Source organism: Cucurbita pepo, chromosome 3 (assembly GCF_057944985.1).
Source record: "Cucurbita pepo subsp. pepo isolate OVF chromosome 3, ASM5794498v1, whole genome shotgun sequence".
Lineage (NCBI taxonomy): Eukaryota > Viridiplantae > Streptophyta > Magnoliopsida > Cucurbitales > Cucurbitaceae > Cucurbita > Cucurbita pepo.
The window spans coordinates 3,878,402-3,894,639 of record NC_141800.1 but is presented as its reverse complement, the minus strand read 5'-3'; the positions used below and the strand labels follow the sequence as shown (position 1 = coordinate 3,894,639).

At 37.6% G+C, this 16,238-nt stretch overlaps 2 protein-coding genes across 2 annotated transcripts; both read right to left on the bottom strand.

The window, feature by feature from the left end:
• Window positions 1-891: 891 nt before the first annotated feature.
• LOC111790541 (potassium transporter 4) lies at window positions 892-9,074 on the bottom strand. Its single transcript, XM_023671478.2, has 9 exons — window positions 8,919-9,074; window positions 7,402-7,642; window positions 7,056-7,301; window positions 5,430-5,480; window positions 5,062-5,322; window positions 4,807-4,859; window positions 4,376-4,490; window positions 4,030-4,284; window positions 892-2,432 (listed from the first exon to the last, which is right to left on the bottom strand). The coding sequence occupies exons 1-9, from the start codon at window positions 8,961-8,963 to the stop codon at window positions 1,345-1,347; spliced, it is 2,355 nt and encodes a 784-aa protein (XP_023527246.2). The 5' UTR covers window positions 8,964-9,074; the 3' UTR covers window positions 892-1,344.
• Window positions 9,075-11,180: 2,106 nt separating this feature from the next.
• Window positions 11,181-14,537, bottom strand: LOC111791878 (nudix hydrolase 13, mitochondrial). Its single transcript, XM_023673379.2, has 6 exons — window positions 14,264-14,537; window positions 14,067-14,164; window positions 12,907-13,027; window positions 12,733-12,816; window positions 11,871-12,020; window positions 11,181-11,793 (listed from the first exon to the last, which is right to left on the bottom strand). Exons 2-6 carry the CDS (start codon window positions 14,135-14,137, stop codon window positions 11,500-11,502), a joined length of 720 nt encoding a protein of 239 aa, XP_023529147.2. The 5' UTR covers window positions 14,138-14,164; window positions 14,264-14,537; the 3' UTR covers window positions 11,181-11,499.
• Between the last annotated feature and the right edge of the window lie 1,701 nt (window positions 14,538-16,238).

Sequence of the window (16,238 nt, the reverse complement as noted above, 5' to 3'; positions counted from 1 at the left end):
GCTATTAAAAGCTTATAAACGTGTAACAATAAGTGTCAAGAATCTAATCGTGATATAAATTTTAGAATAAGATTATAATGAGTGAAGTTCTAATGTTTTCTTTCGTTGACTTACATAAAGTGGAATGAAGTGTAGCAATTCTCGAGTCGTTAATAAGTATTGTCCGTTTTGACTTGTTACATATCACCGTCAACCTCACAGTTTTAAGATGCGTATGTTAGAAAGAGAGTTTCATACTTATAAAGAATGTTTCGTTTCATACTTATAAAGAATGCCTCGTTCTCCTCTCCACCACCGATGTGGGATCTCACAAGTCCATCCCCTTTAGATCTAGTGTCCTCGCTGGTTAAATCTAGTGTTCTCCTCTCCACCCACGTGGGATCTCACAAATCCATCCCCTTTAGACCTAGTGACCTCGCTGGGGATCTCACAAGTCCATCCCCTTTAGATCTAGTGTCCTCGCTGGGGATCTCACAAGTCCATCCCCTTTAGATCTAGTGTCCTCGCTGGCAAGAGTTTCCATCCCCTTTAAATCTAGTGTTCTCCTCTCCACCCATGTGGGATCTCACAAATCCATCCCCTTTAGACCTAGTGACCTCGCTGGCACACCTCTCGGTGTCTAGCTCTGATACCCTTTGTAACAACCTCAAGCCCACCACTAGCCGATATTGTCCGTTTTGGTCCGTTACGTATCATCGTCAGCCTCACAATTTTAAAACATATCTACAGAGATTTTTACACCCTTATAAAAAAAAAAAAAATACTTCATTTCCCTTTCCAACCGACAAGAAATCTCACATAAAGACTCAGTCATTTATTCTACTAGTTGAAGTAAAAATGAGATGTTCCGAACATGAAAGTAGTTTACAGCCAACAAAACACTTTCTAAAGTAAATAAAGGCATTGCTGAAACGTTTATTCAACTGTGAATGGTTTTGGTTTATATTTTCACCTACAAATCGATTAAAGATGATGTAAAAAGGGTGTGCAAATCCAAACCTTTCCTGTTTGCAAGTGAGAGCACCCACCCAGATGTTGGGTTTAAGCCTTTTCCTATTTGTAATACAACTCATAATGTCTCAGTGAAAGATCCCTCCTTCCCTATAACATCATATATCCACTCCTATCAATTGGAAAAGGGATGTCCAAAGCCTAATCAACTTATCACATAAAGCTAATATTGAGTCCAATCTACAGCCAATCTCAGATGCTACCACAGATCTGAATCATGCTGCTGGGTCTTCCCTCACCCTCTGCCAAGAGCGAGCCTGCAGATGCCATCACCGGGGAATCTAACCAACGACGTCTACTCGAAACAATCAGAATACATTGTTCTTCAGAGTACTAAACATAATATATCATCCCCACTTCGATCAGACTGATGTGGGGGATATTGAGCGCAACAGACGGTCCTCGACAGTTCTTTCGAAGGAACGAGTATCCGATATCTATCACGAGCTTTTTCAAATAAGATGAAGATCTTCTGGCCTTCACATATGAGTGTCCCATTATATATGCTACACCGGCGTCTTTGGCTTGGATCAAGTCCATCAACTCTTCTCTAACTCTGGGGTCCATTGAAGGGCTGGGAGATAATTGAAACCTCACATGGCGCCTTCTTAGTATTGGATTCTCATCCTCATAGACAGATCGTAAGCTTTGGAGTGTGGCAGATTTGCTACTATAGATGGAGTTGTTTGTACCAACTTCTTCATGCCCCGATACTATTAAGCTCAAGCTTGATTGTATACTCCGAGTGCTTATTACTGCCATTCTCCCATCAACTGTACTACTTTCAGAGCTTGAGAATTGTGGTTCCTCTGCTTCCATTTGAATAAATTCCGCAATGTTTAGCATCAGTTGATTCTCAAAGTTTCCATCATCCTTCTGAATGTCCTTGTAGCCATACCTCACTATGCACCGGTACATGCGATACGGTCTAGGACAGACTCTCCCGATGAGAAAACGTTCTTCGGGCGAGACGTATGGAACGGGAACAGATTTTACACACACAAAGACTAAAACTTTGTGAAACGCAGGGAGATTTGTCACAAAGTGAGAAAATATTGCGGGAACTCCTGTTGCCAATTCTGAGTATATGAGACCAATCCCAGGGACACGAACTATACCCAGGCTAGGGCCTAGTCCAAGCAACCACTTCAGTGAAACTTTATTGTGTAGATCAAAGTAGTACTTCTTGCGAGTGCCATAATGCCAGACAAACATAACAATCATAAAAATGGCTGACAGCACAAGCGGGACCCACCCTCCTTCAGGGACTTTTATGATTGCTGCAGATAAGTATGCTGCCTCAACAGACCAGAAGAAGATGAGAAAAGGTGCGGCCAGGAGGATACTTTTTTGCCAAACGAATATAATGACAAGTGCCATAAGAAATGTAGTCGTGAACATAACTGCCATACAGGCAAGTCCTGGACCATGAACAAAAAACAAAGTTATATACAGGAAAGGCGTAGACATTGCAAGCAGGAAGAAACTAAAATACCTCTCATGCATAAAAGAAACTAAGGTGAGTTTTCAGAGACAACTAAAAAAGCTCAATTTGAATCAGACTTGACATTGTTTCAGAAACGCAAGTTTATAGTAACTAATTGCATCCCCCTGATAAAACGGACAAAACAAGTTTATGGTTATCAACTTTTATTTTTCCTCCACTCCATAAGTTCTATAAGCACTCTTGAGAGCTCGTAGTTCGTCACCCTCTCCATCAAACGTTATAATCAAAACAACTTTCGAAGTCCCTTATTCGAAAGAGAATGAGGACTTTGTTTGCACCAAAGGAGAGCAAAGATAAAGATGAAGAGTGAAGTTCCTACAATCTATATTGCGAAGTGGTGAAGAGAATAATGCAGTAGATGATAAACCCACGTTTCATTTAACCTATGAAAGAAGATGATAGGCAGTGGAAAAGAAATTAAACACATCTACACATGCAGGAAATGACCGAGTTTCTTGAGAATCTGAGTCCGTTGGATGAAGACTTGAGCTACATGAACTGTTTATCGACTTAAGATTACAAGTTAGTTCAAGAAAGATGGCAGCCAGCTACTGGTTTGCCAATATCCAGGGAATATATGAAGGGAGAGATGGATGAGAAGTTAGTAAGTACAGTGGGTGCAGCTCTATATGAATTTTCATTTCCATTATCACTTTCAAGTTCAGAATTCTCTCACTTTTCAATGCAAGAGATCTTAGTGAAGTGCATATCAATAGCCATGCCCAATGGAAGTTGAATGCTCGACTCGTTTAATGAATTTTGAAAACATTATCACTGAACACTTCAATTGGATACGACTAGAGTGGCTAGAACAAGACCAATCCACAAGAAGTGTGAGCATTTTAAGTACAAAAACATAGCAAAGGAGTACAAGGTTAACAAGAATGAAATGACCTTTATGTAGTTCACAAACTCATCGCAGTGGCAAAGAATGTGCAATTTAGAGACTTGTAATGTGTTAGGAACATATTTTTAATACCCCAAAAGTGTTTTCAATTAATTAATTTTTTTACAGAATTTACATGGCGTTGGCTACACATTTCGAAAAGTGTACTTAAAAGCAATTCTTAACACAGTTTATAAGTGATCCTATTATTTTCAATCTACAAGTGGAGTACAAGGTCAGGAGAATGCAAAAAACTCATCTCAGGTGGCAGATAAACGTGCAATTTAGAGACTAGTAATGTGTTAGAAATAGACTTTCAATATCTCAAAAGTGTTTTTAACCAAATAAAATATTTTACAGAACTACATGATGTTTGGTTACATTTCAAAAGTGTTGTGCTTAAAAATACTACTCTCAATAGCAAAATCCTTAACAGACTCAACAAATGATCCTATAACTTTCTTTGGAGGCACTTGGTAATTATAACCACTTATATGCACTGTGTTACTTTTACGTGACCCAAAATTGTTATTGAACCTCCACCAAAAACTAATGTGCTTCAGTGTATGTGCACGCATGCAGATGAAAGTGTGCTATGTGCATGAGAGAGAGTCTAAGCACTTACCATAAGCATTTCCAATCAGTCTCGTATCTTGAAACCCTATTGTAACGGAAAGAGTGAAGACCATTAATATCCAGTTTATTTCTGGGATGTAGACCTGCCCATATATGTGTTTAGAGGTGTGGACAACTTTCACTCTTGGAAAGCAACCAAGGGCATGGCATTGTTTGACAATAGAGAAAGTAGCAGTAATGACAGCCTGGCTCCCCACAATAGCCGCAAGGGTGGCAATAACAAAAACAGGCCAAAATACAGGTTCTGCAAGAGCGAATAACGGCAATGACAATGATTAAGATCAGACTACTTGAAATCCAAAGCACTGTTGAGAAAGCAAGATTGGTTAACTAACCAGGTATCGAGTCATAAAAACTGTTTGGAAACAAATCAAGGTTCTTAGAAAGAAAGGCAGCTTGACCCATGTATTGTACTACCAAACAAGGGTAGATAACAAATGCAAATGCAAGCTGCAAGAGCAAAGACTCCGTATTAGTTATTTAAAACATTCATTAGTTGTTGCTAAATGAGACCATTAGTCATTGGCTTAATCCACTGAGACAAGATCAAGTAATTGTCACTATAGTATTCCAAAAATCCTGCAAAGAGCTTCTTCAATATCATGGATGTTTCAATTATCTCTACCATATTTTTTATTCAATGAGTGGAATCGAAAAGGTGAATATGGAATATATAAGTTCCTCTCTGCTCATAATGGAATTTGGTTGCCCCACTCTTATGTCTGTCTATTCTGCCGCAAAATACTCAGATGGTCAGAAAGCTCACCCTTATCGACAAAGCAGTGAAATGACCAAGATCTGCAAACATCGCCTCAGTGCCTAAAGAAACCACATAAATTCCCATTAATCACCTTGAAAGAAGGATAATACTTAATATTATGTTCTTATGTAAAACAAATCACAACCTTATAAGGCTCCTATAGCACTCAATTCTCTAACTTCTACTAACTGACAAGGACAAGGTCCATAAGGCTAGGGAAAACAGAACAAAATGCATATAACAATTCCAAATTCCACATACCAGCTATGGCCAGAAGAACCCCTCCGAGAGAAAGCCAACCATCTTTACCAGTAACTCTTAAGAACTTGATAATATAATGCGGGGAAATTGCACATATAATTCTTGGGTTCCAATGAATTACGTTGTACAGACCAACGGAGAAAATCGACAACAACCAGATGATAACTATTGGAGCAAATATAAATGCAACCTTATGGGTGCCACAATGCTGCAGAGCAAACAGACCAACCAATATGGCACAAGCTATCAAAAGGAGTTCCCCTACAGTATAGATCATCTTAAATGAGAATCAGAACAGTATATTATGATCAACGACTTACTCTTAAGCATCACAGTTAGTCATCATCTATGCAAAGATAATAGATTACCATTGGTCAATTTTGCTTCAGTAAATTGTAAGCCTGAAATTGCGGATAGAACTGCAAGACAAAGGACATAACATACATGAGCCAAAACAGTTTTAGGATCATGAAAACCAAAATTGTAAGCATTCCAAAATTCATAATGGTGGCACCAGTATCATAGTGAAGAATGTATACTTGAATATTGTTCGTGTGGGACACAAGGAGGATCCTTTGGTCCAAGAAAGTAGTAAAAGTATAAAAATAAATGGCATGTAAAGATAGCTTCCACTATTCTCTTTTCAATTTGATAACTTGTTTACTACAATTGAACAAGGACATAAGGAGGGTGGTAATATTTTAGCACAGTGATATACCTATAACCATAAATTCATACCCACCATCATGAAATTCCTTTACATTAATTTTAAAGAGCATTGTTTTTGTGAGATCCCACCTCGATTGGGTAGGAGAACGAAGCATTCTTTATAAGGGTGTGAAAACATCTCCCTAGCAGACGCGTTTTAAAAACCTTGAGAGGAAGCCTGAAAGGGAAAGCCCAAAGAGAATAATATCTGCTAGCGGTAGGCTTAGGCCGTTACAAATGGTATCAAAGCCAGACACCGGACAATATGCCAGCGAGGAGGCTGAGCCCCGAAGGGGGTGGACACGAGGCAGTGTGCCAGCAAGGACGATGGGCCCCGAAAGGGGTGGATTGGGGGATCCCACATTGATTGGAGAAGGGAATGAGTGCCAGCGAAGACGCTGGGCCCCGAAGGGGGGGTGGATTGTGAGATCCCACATCGGTTGGGGAGGAGAACGAGCATTCTTTATAAGGGTGTGGAAATCTCTCCCTAGTAGATGCGTTTTAAAAACCTTGCGGGGAAACCCGAAAGGGAAAGCCCAAAGAGGACAATATCTACTAGCGGTGGGCTCGGGCCGTTACAATTTTTCACTATTAAATCTTTTATCTTTGCTTCATGGGAAAGGATAGGCTGGGAAAGTCAGCAGTTGTTATACGACTGATAATTATTACTTAATAATCATCTATTATCAGATGTTAGTCAAAAGAACATATTTTGTGTTTTTAACGTAGCTTACATTCAGGGTTTTTCTGTTAGGGCGTTGGTGTGGGGCTGCTGGTTAGAAAGAAGACAGAGACTGGTTGAAGATAAGTTCTTACTTCTTAAGTTTTTTTGCAGTGTACAGTTCACTGCCTCTTGGTGTCATAGCAACAGCGACTTCTTTTGTAATTATCTAAGATGGTTGATCATTAACAATTCAAAAAGCATTTGTAATTAGCTTCTTCGGGAGGGGATCTCTCTTCCCCAGCCCTGAGGTTGTCTTCTTTTTATTATTATTAATGAGTTATATACGTCCAGGCTTCTTATACCTTACCCGTTCAGATGTTTAAGTCAGAGTGAAATCAATTGTTAATGTAGAAAAAATAAAAGTAGCTCACGCTCTAAAAGAAGTTGGAGTAACATGTGTATTTAGAGAACATGCTGATACAATCTATTGATATCAGTAAACTGCCAGAACACTTGAAGACACGTCTAGGTATTCAGGATCCTTAAATATAAGGAAAAGAAAATCAAACACCTATGGGGTCCTTATGAATCTTACGCTTACGACAAATAGTAAATACCAAACCTGAAATTGCAGGAGTCAGCACTCCATCACCAATGACCATGCAAGCACCAAATAATACGACAAGAAGTAAAATCGTCCTAAGTGTTTTATGCCTTTCCAAAAACCTTTTTAGTTGAGAAGGGGCTACTGCATGAGAAGATGGGCCATATTTGTAAGCTGAGAGCTCCTCATCAGCTGCTTGTTGGTTAGGAAGTAAGCTCAACTTAGCGTGTCGGCAGAGCAGGGAGTAAAGAGCAAAGATTCCTCCTGAAGCCAGAGAACAGATGGAGCAAAAAAGAACCTTAAATGTTTAATTAAATACATTCCACATAAGTGAATGAGCTAAGTTCCGCAATCCAACCCATACCTTCGCCATTGTCATCCGCGCTCAATACAATGAAGACATATTTCAATAATGGTATCAGCGTACAAGTCCAGAAGATCAAGGAGAATGCACCAAATACAACTTCCTCAGTTCGATATTTTCGCAACTTCTCATCAAATATACTTGAGTAAACGTAGAGGGGTGAAGTGCTCAAATCTCCATACACTACTCCAAAACTTTGGTATGCAAGTATTAGATTCCTTGTAAGGTATGCCCGCGAAAACTGCAAAAGCAAGACATAAGCTTAAGTTAAAACTGGAAATTAATCAACTTTACGGAAAAACCAAAGATCCAAAAGAGTTCCCATTGTACTATCGCTAGCAAAAGGATTGATATCCAGTGAAAGAACAACAAAGATGTGCTGGAAAAAGCACCTTTGGCCAGGTTCGGCCTTTCACAAGATAAAGTTAACTCGATGTTTTGGGAGTAAATTCTATTTATAAGAAACAGTTCATTTAACAGATATGTTGTATCTATGAGTTAGGTCCACTTCCACCACAACACGCCACGGTTTGTGACGAGGAAAATACGCCTTGTGAGTCGAACGAGACTAAACCAAAAGAGTACACAATTAGGATGGTGAAATCTTTACCAATGCATCATAAAGTTGCAATTTATCATCATCATCCACTAACGAAAACTACGGTTGAGTTGATACTGCTCGGTCACAAGATTGGAAGAAGGAATTTGACACTTTCAACCTGTTCCCTACTCTTAACTATCTAAGTTGAGAAAAGCAGGACGTCAATTCTGAGTTCACACTTATAATCAACGTGCAACGACTAAATTATGCGCTCAGACTCCAAACAAAATTCTAATATACAAGCAAGCTAAGCTAAACTCCAGCCTAAAGAATACTATAATCATCTAAACAAAACTAAATAAAAGGAAGACCTAAGCGCGTTATCAGAAAGACACTAAAAACAATGATGACGACGACAATGATGGCAGGAATAAGAATCAGTAAAAGAATTGGAATAATTGTAATGAACGAAACAAAACAAAAATGCTGATGACAGGAAGGAGCCAAGAAGAACCACCAAAAGAATCTAGAGACTGAGAAAAGAAAACCCGCGAACAACTTAACCAAGAACAAATACATGAAAGGATTAACAACGAGCCGTAAATCTACATATCTAACAATTACCAAAACAATGGCAATACAATGTACGAAACGAATCGCCTAAGAATGCCTATCTAATTCAAAATAGAGAATCAGCAACCTACAAACCAAATTCACGAATTTGAAAAACGCACATTCGCGACAAAATCGGAGGCAATCATAGAACAGATAAAGAAGGCAAGAAGAATTTCGAGACAACAGTAATTAGGATTGGTAAAAAAGCAAACAAGAATCGCGCGATAAGAAATTAGGTACGACAAATACAGAACCAAAACAAGAACAAGAAACTGAAGCAGAATCATGGTGGAAAATTTACAGAAAACAAGCAGAACATCGAAGAAACGAGAAGAGAAGAAGGAAAAGGAATGAAGAAAACCTGAGAATGGATGGAAGAAGTGGAGAATCCAGATCCTTGCTCCATTGGAAGGCGGAAGCCGCCTGGGTGTGAGAATTGGACCTCCAAGCTTGAGAGAGTCGGGATGGCGGAGAAGGAAACCACGCGAAATTCTGTAAGCTCAGCTTAAATGAAATAATAATATTATTCTTATTATTATTATTATTTAATTATTTAAATGAAAAAATATAAAAATAATGGGTTTAGCCAATCGAAGGCGGTTGGGTTGGCGTTTGGCTACTGTACACTGTGACCAACCAGTGTCCGGGCTGCCATCGGTGGCCGACTTTTTAATTAATATTAATTTATTTTAATTAACATAAATATCTATTAATTAAAATTAAAATAGATAAATTTAAGGTTTTTTTAATTTTTTTTTTTAAATTAAGCTTTTAAACATTATTTTCATCTATTAATTTATTTATTTTTGCTAAAATATGTGAATTTCTAGTTGAATTCTGACAATAAAAATAAATTTATTAAAATAATTTGTAGTCTAGCCAGAGGAGGCTGGACTCTGAAGGGGTTGAATGGTGAGATTTCACATCGATTAGGGAAGAGAACAAAACATTCTTTATAAGGATGTGAAAATCTCTCCCTAAAATACGTGTTTTAAAAACCTCGAGGAAAAGTCGACGATATGTGTTAGTGGTGGACTTGGACCGCTACACCTAGACTCCGGATGAGCCCAAAACTAACCAAACACTAAGCTTACTTAGCTCCTTGACCTAGCCGGCCCAACCTGGGAAGCCAAACTATGGATGAAAGGCTCGCTTAAGCCATCTAGGCAAAAGCTAAGGAGCTTAAGTACGAGATGGTCCAATACATTCTCAACATGTCTTAAGCTCGTCTCTAGCTCGAAGAATTCCAACTAATCCATTTTAATCCCTTTTGATCTAAATAAAAGTGAAAACTCGAAAATTTTAAATCAATCTACGAAAAATAAAATGTTACGGCTCGAATATAATCAAGTTCAATCTATTTTCAAACGTGAAATATTTTAATTAATTTAGATTAATCGAATGGTTTTTTTTTTTTTAAGTAAACTAAAGTATTAGTTTTAGGGGTTATGATTTAAAAATACATAATATTGAAAAGTAATAAAAACATTAAGAACACAAATATTACATATAATTCTTTTGAATATTTTGGCAATTTATATTCTTACCAAAATTCTAAACTATTTCTCTTTGACACTCTTGTGGGTGTTGATAAGATTATTCTTGAAATTGGAATGGATAGGATTTGTGGGTCCTACTACCCATTATTCTCTTCTTGAAATGGTGGTCGGTTTTTGGATTTATCTCGCCAATTGACTATTGGAAAGGAAGTGAGGTGTTATTCTATTTCGACCATATGCATCTTAAACCTGGTCTCTAGCTGTCACTCAATATACAAGAAGGTGGTACTCGATTGTGATCATTTTAGGGGATGTATCCAGAGATATTTGTTTAATCCACGGGTCTCGGAGTGGAGAATGAAAAATTTTCTCCTCTAAATATGGCCAATAACGAAGATTATATTACCAATGACAAAGATTTTATTCCCTAACTCAAGACTATTCTGAGAATGAAATATTATTTTATTTTATTTTATTTTAATAAAGAATGAAATATTATTTTATTTTATTTTATTTTAATAAAATTATGTTTATATATATAAAATGTTGAAAATTTTCCCTAAAAAATAATAATAAAATTTTTAAAAAATGGGATCCAAACAAGGTATTTACTAATTATTCTTTTAACAATTTTATGAACTTTAAATTTTATATTCAAAAGATTTTCATTTTTAAAATATATAGTCAAGTATATAAATCGGTGAAATTAAAATTAAAAACTTGTTAAATACAAAATTGAAAGTTTGAAAGCGTATTAAAATTGTTTTAAAGAAAAAAAATGAAAAAAAAAAAAAAAAAAAAAAACTACTTGTCATCGGTAGGATTCGTTCCAATCGTCCTCTTCAATTTTCAATTTGATAAATCAACCCCTTAAACGAAATTATTGCAATTAAACCAGTAATATATTTCAAATTGCACTCCTCGTCAAGAATGGTACCCCTCCTTAAATTCTCAAAAAAACGTAGAAGAGAGACATAAAATTGAAAGTTCAATAATTTATTAGACATAAAATTAAAAGTTGAAGACCTATTAGACGTTCAAATCAAAGGACCATTCTAGTATAAGGACTAAACGTGTTGGGACTAAACATGTAATTAAACCAAATTTGTTAAAGCAGTGGACAGTAAACACAACAGTTAAAGCATGTTGTTCATTAAGAGCAGCGGCAGCAGCATTACAACCACCGCCCAAAGGCCATCGGCATGAGTCAGTAAGCCATCAATTCACTATCTTATTAACACAGCTACAACAACAAAGCAACCACTACAGTTGCTTCCTTCTTCTACGTACAAACATCCAGCATCCAACAAAAACAACCCAAAAAAAACAAGCAAAAAAGGAAAGAAAAGAACCCTACCTCCTCTTTCACTTCATACTTTGTTCTTTCTCAAAGTTGAACCACTTCCTTCTGCATATTACACCAATCCACTGCACATCTTTTCATCATTCGGTTAATGTAATGCCTAATCTGCAGCCCCTTGAGATGCTCCCTATGCCTGCTGGATGACTCCTACTGCCGTGCTGCTGACTGAAAGGAGGCGGCCTTCCACAGCAGTTGGATGATATCAATGCACAATCAACCACATTTGGAACTGTTACTGGGCTTGTCTCTGCTTCTGCTGCTGTCTCTTGCCTAGTTTCGCTGTTTTCGTCCCCTGCTAGTACTCGGAGAAACACTTCGAGTGCCATGCGCATCCATTCGTACCGACACAGTCTGAATGCCTCTTTAACATTGAGCTGCAAATCAAACACATGCGAGTTAAAAACTAGTCTCTAGTCAAGGAGTGCTGCATTTGTGTAGTTTATCTACTGACCCATATCCTATGGCGGTTTCCTTGCTCTGGCCATGACTCGAGCTCTTCGGTAACTTCTAAAGCGAACATGTATCCTCTGCATGCTCCCTCCATGCTGCAAATGTCCTGATTGCTTTTGCTTCTAAACTCCCAAACTCCGAGAGGATTCTCCTGAAGAATGAAACAACGCAAGTTTATTTTCCAAGTGGGAGAAAGAGTACTGTCTTTGCAGTGATAGATCAAGTTACAATAAGCATGAAGTATGCTACTAATAAGTCAGTCAATAACGTCCTAATAGCATCCATCTCATGCTTTTTGCAGTTCTGCAGACCAGTTAAGTATAAGTTTCTTAGGATGTCTAGTTGTTAATGTGAGATCCCACGTTAGTTGGAGAGGCGAACGAAGTATTTCTTATAAGGGTGTGGAAACCTCTCTCTAGCATATGCGTTTTAAAACCGTTAGGCTGACGGCGATACATAACGGGCCAAAACAGGCAATAGCTGCTAGCAGTAGACTTGGGTTGTTACAAATGGTATCAAAGCCAAACATCGAATGGTGTGCCAGCGAGGACGTTGGCCTCCAAAGTGGGTGGATTATGAGATCCCACATAAGTTGGAGAGGGATACGAAGCCTTTCACACAAGGGTGTGGAAACCTCTCCCTAGCATACGCGATTTAAAACTGTGAGGCTGACGACGATATGTAACGGGTCAAAGCGGATAATATCTGCTAGTGGTGGGCTTGAGCTGTTACATAAACTATTCCTAGACTTGCTCATGTGGCCATGACATGCCAACATTTCCTACAGCAACTCATTGACGAGCATCCGAAAGATTCTACAATCAACATCCTTGATGCAAATAGTAAGCTATATATAAACTTACATTAAGTTTTCCTCTCACTCCGGCTTCTTCCACGGCTTCACGACAAGCTGCTTCCAGGATGGTCTCATCATCCTCCCATCCCCCCTACAAAGAAAAACAAAGAGAAACATTGAAATCTAGGACAGTGGTATTTCATGCCAACACCTTCAACCAAGAATGTGCAAAATTATAAACCTTAGGAAACACAAGGTCATCACGATTCGGGGAAGAAACCATGAGAACTTCAATCTTGTTCTCGATGTCGCACTGTTCATTAACTTCATCACTGTCCTCTATCAGTCTATAAGGAATGCATCTGTTGTGCAAGTGCCAACAATTAAGCAACAAATAAGTATCGATTGTTAAAACCATGTAAGTTACAATACCATCCACAAAATTATGCTAAATAAAACTGCATCCAATACTAAAAGGAGATATCGCCGAATTCACATCATTCACATCATTCAACAATTGATTCCCCTGTTCTTCAATCTAGAAAGTGTTCCTTTCTCTTGCTACTACTCATCCAGTTATCTTCTCATCATATAACTCTAATATACAAAAAAGGAAAATTTTGGAGTAATCTTTTCTTACATCCACAGCAAAATAATATCAGAATATTACTAAAATTTCTTCGAACACATACATCTCTCATCCCCAATGATCTAATTCATAAATTTCTCATTTCCAAACTTCGTAATTCAATTCCGATGCAGGCATACCAAGATCTTTAGAACTTAACAAAGCTCATAAACCATTAAAATGAAAGATACCCAAATGTTTTCCAATATCATAATCACCCTCATGGACTTTTGGAGCATAATTTGTTCCGGCAAAACTCCACACTGATAACAACATAGTTCCTTTTTTATTCTATATCTGAAACGCCCACTACAATTCGTCCTCAACCACAAACGAAAGGTTAGAGTGGTGTTGATAACTCTGATATGTCAGATGAGTGCCGTGGTTAATAATTTCCACAAAAGAGACAAAATAGATAGCGAAACCCCGTTTGTTGTTCATGTAACCGAAGTCAATAAGAAGACCCAGTATGGAGATATATATAATAAAATAACTATATATATATAATATGTATTGATCTCTGTACCAGAAAGATACAATAATTGAAGATTGAGATGAGCGAAAAGCAAATCAGTAGCGCAGTAATTTGAGCAAAAACCAAATCAAATAGTCGTTTCTAAACCGAGGAATTTATAAGCGAAATGAGACTATTCATAATCATTAAAGATGGGAGAAAAGGAATTATATGCTATGAGTCATGTAGAAACAAAAGGGAACAAGACAAAGAAGAACGCGACGAAATAGCAAATAACAAAAGAGAGGAAGAGAAATACCCTGAAACGAGACGAAAATGATCGTCGTATCGCTGACGATGTCGCCCTGTTCTTGCTAACACCACAGACATCACTTGATTCAAACGCAATCCTCCCCGCTAATGAACAGGAACAAAAACAATAAGAGATTCAAACGAGGAATTACAAGGAAATTACATTACATCAAACAAAAACAAATGAGAACGAAGAAATCCAACCTAGGGCAGAAGTGGTTATACACAAATTGGAAACGGCGGAGGAAGAAAGAATCAAGCGGCGGCGGAGCAAAAACCAAGGGCCATGGTGGAAACAGAAACGGAAAGCGAAATCGGTGCAATAAATGGAGGTTTGTGTGACTGCGAGAGCATTGAATGTGAGGCCTTCAATGGCCGTTCATGAAGAAGAAGAAGAAGATGAAGAAAGGATGAAGCAGAGAAGATAAAGGAAGAAGAAAGGAAAGGAGAGAGAGATTGCCGCGGGGCCAATGGCATAGCAACGGCGCCCATTTTATATTCCACCACACACCAAACCCATTATTCTCATCCTTCTTACTTCATCTTTTAGAGGGACTAAATTGCAAAAACAAACTCTTGGGGGACTAAATTGCAAACAATAAAAATAAAACCCGACTACTTGTTCTTTTAAAATTTACAATATCGGTGTACACGGGTTGAACCAAAATTCCGAGTTGATTAAGTTGGTGACCCCTGCAACTCCAATAGAGTTCACAATCTAATCCAACCCGAAAACCGAGTTCACAATTTCCTATTTTCTAGTTGGATTGGATTGAGTTGTCGGGTTATTTTTTTTCTTTAATGTTACATTAATAACTAAAATCTCGTAAAAGCTCAAATATCAAATATTTACAAATCACGAGGTATCACTGGTATCAGTTACAAATGTCAAATATTCTTAGTCTTAAATAAAAGTAAGGTAATGTTCGGTTAGGTTATAACCCTATTTTCGAGCTGGTCGGGTCTATGTCAACTTGTGAACCAATCCAAAGTTTCGATTTTCCAAAAATTATACCCAACCCAAATTGAAAAAAAAAAATTAACCCGACCATGAAGGTAGTTTGGGTTTGTCGGGTTTACGGGTCATACGTATACCTCTAATATTACCCTTAAGTGCTTATAATTTTCTAATCCATTAGTATGATGAAAATTGAAACCTCGATTGTCAACGTATCATCAGCATCGGTTGGGTTGGGTTATAACCCTATTTTTGGGTTGGTTGGGTTGACCCGACCAAAAAAATGTCAACCCGTGAACTAACCCAAAGTTTCGATTTTCCAAAAATTCTACCTAACCCAAATTGAATAAAAAAAAAAAAAAAAAAAACTAACCTAGCTGAGACCGTAAAGGTAATTTGGGTCTGTTGGATTTTCGAGTCATATGAACACCTCTACTTATAAATTTCTAATCCATTAGTACGTTTGATGAAAATTGAGACCCCGAACGTTGTAGTAGTGACCTAAAACAAAAATCGAGACTCGAACGTTGCCACATCATTCTAAATCATCGCTCCACTCATTTTAGGTCCCAAGTTTTTCATCTAAAATTCTAACGAATAAAAATTCATTTCCAAACAAACTAATAAGCACAATAAGAACGAGACAACTTATTTTCAAGAATAAAATTTTTTGAATTATTGAACACAAAACTGATATGATACGACAGTGATCTATTTACTTTTAAAATATAATGAGAAAAAGAAAGGAGGGGCCGATTGCGAGGCCCCGTGAGACAATAAATTATTAATTAGAAAAGGGCATACCCAACCATATAATAAAATGTATTTATTTGCTTCCTTAATTCTTTAGTAGGAGTGGGTGGGTTGGTTCGGGATCATACTATTCTCTGTGCCTACCTTCCGAGAAAGTGCATGCATTATTATTAAAAACGTTCTATCGACCAATAAAATTTTGAGTTATTTAGGTTTTAGAGGCTCGAGGAAACAAATCTCGAATACATCGAGACAGAAACCTATAATTTTATATCAATTAGAACGGTTGAAATTTTAGTACGATACCTTTTAAGTAAGTTAAAAGCAGAATTTGAATACGAATCCGATCCACTGAGTCTAACACGAATTGTTTCAGCTTGTCTTTTTTTCACTCACCGAGATATAATGTTCATGTTCGGGATTCATATCAAGATTTGAAATTGGGATTTGATACCTGTTACCCCCGAC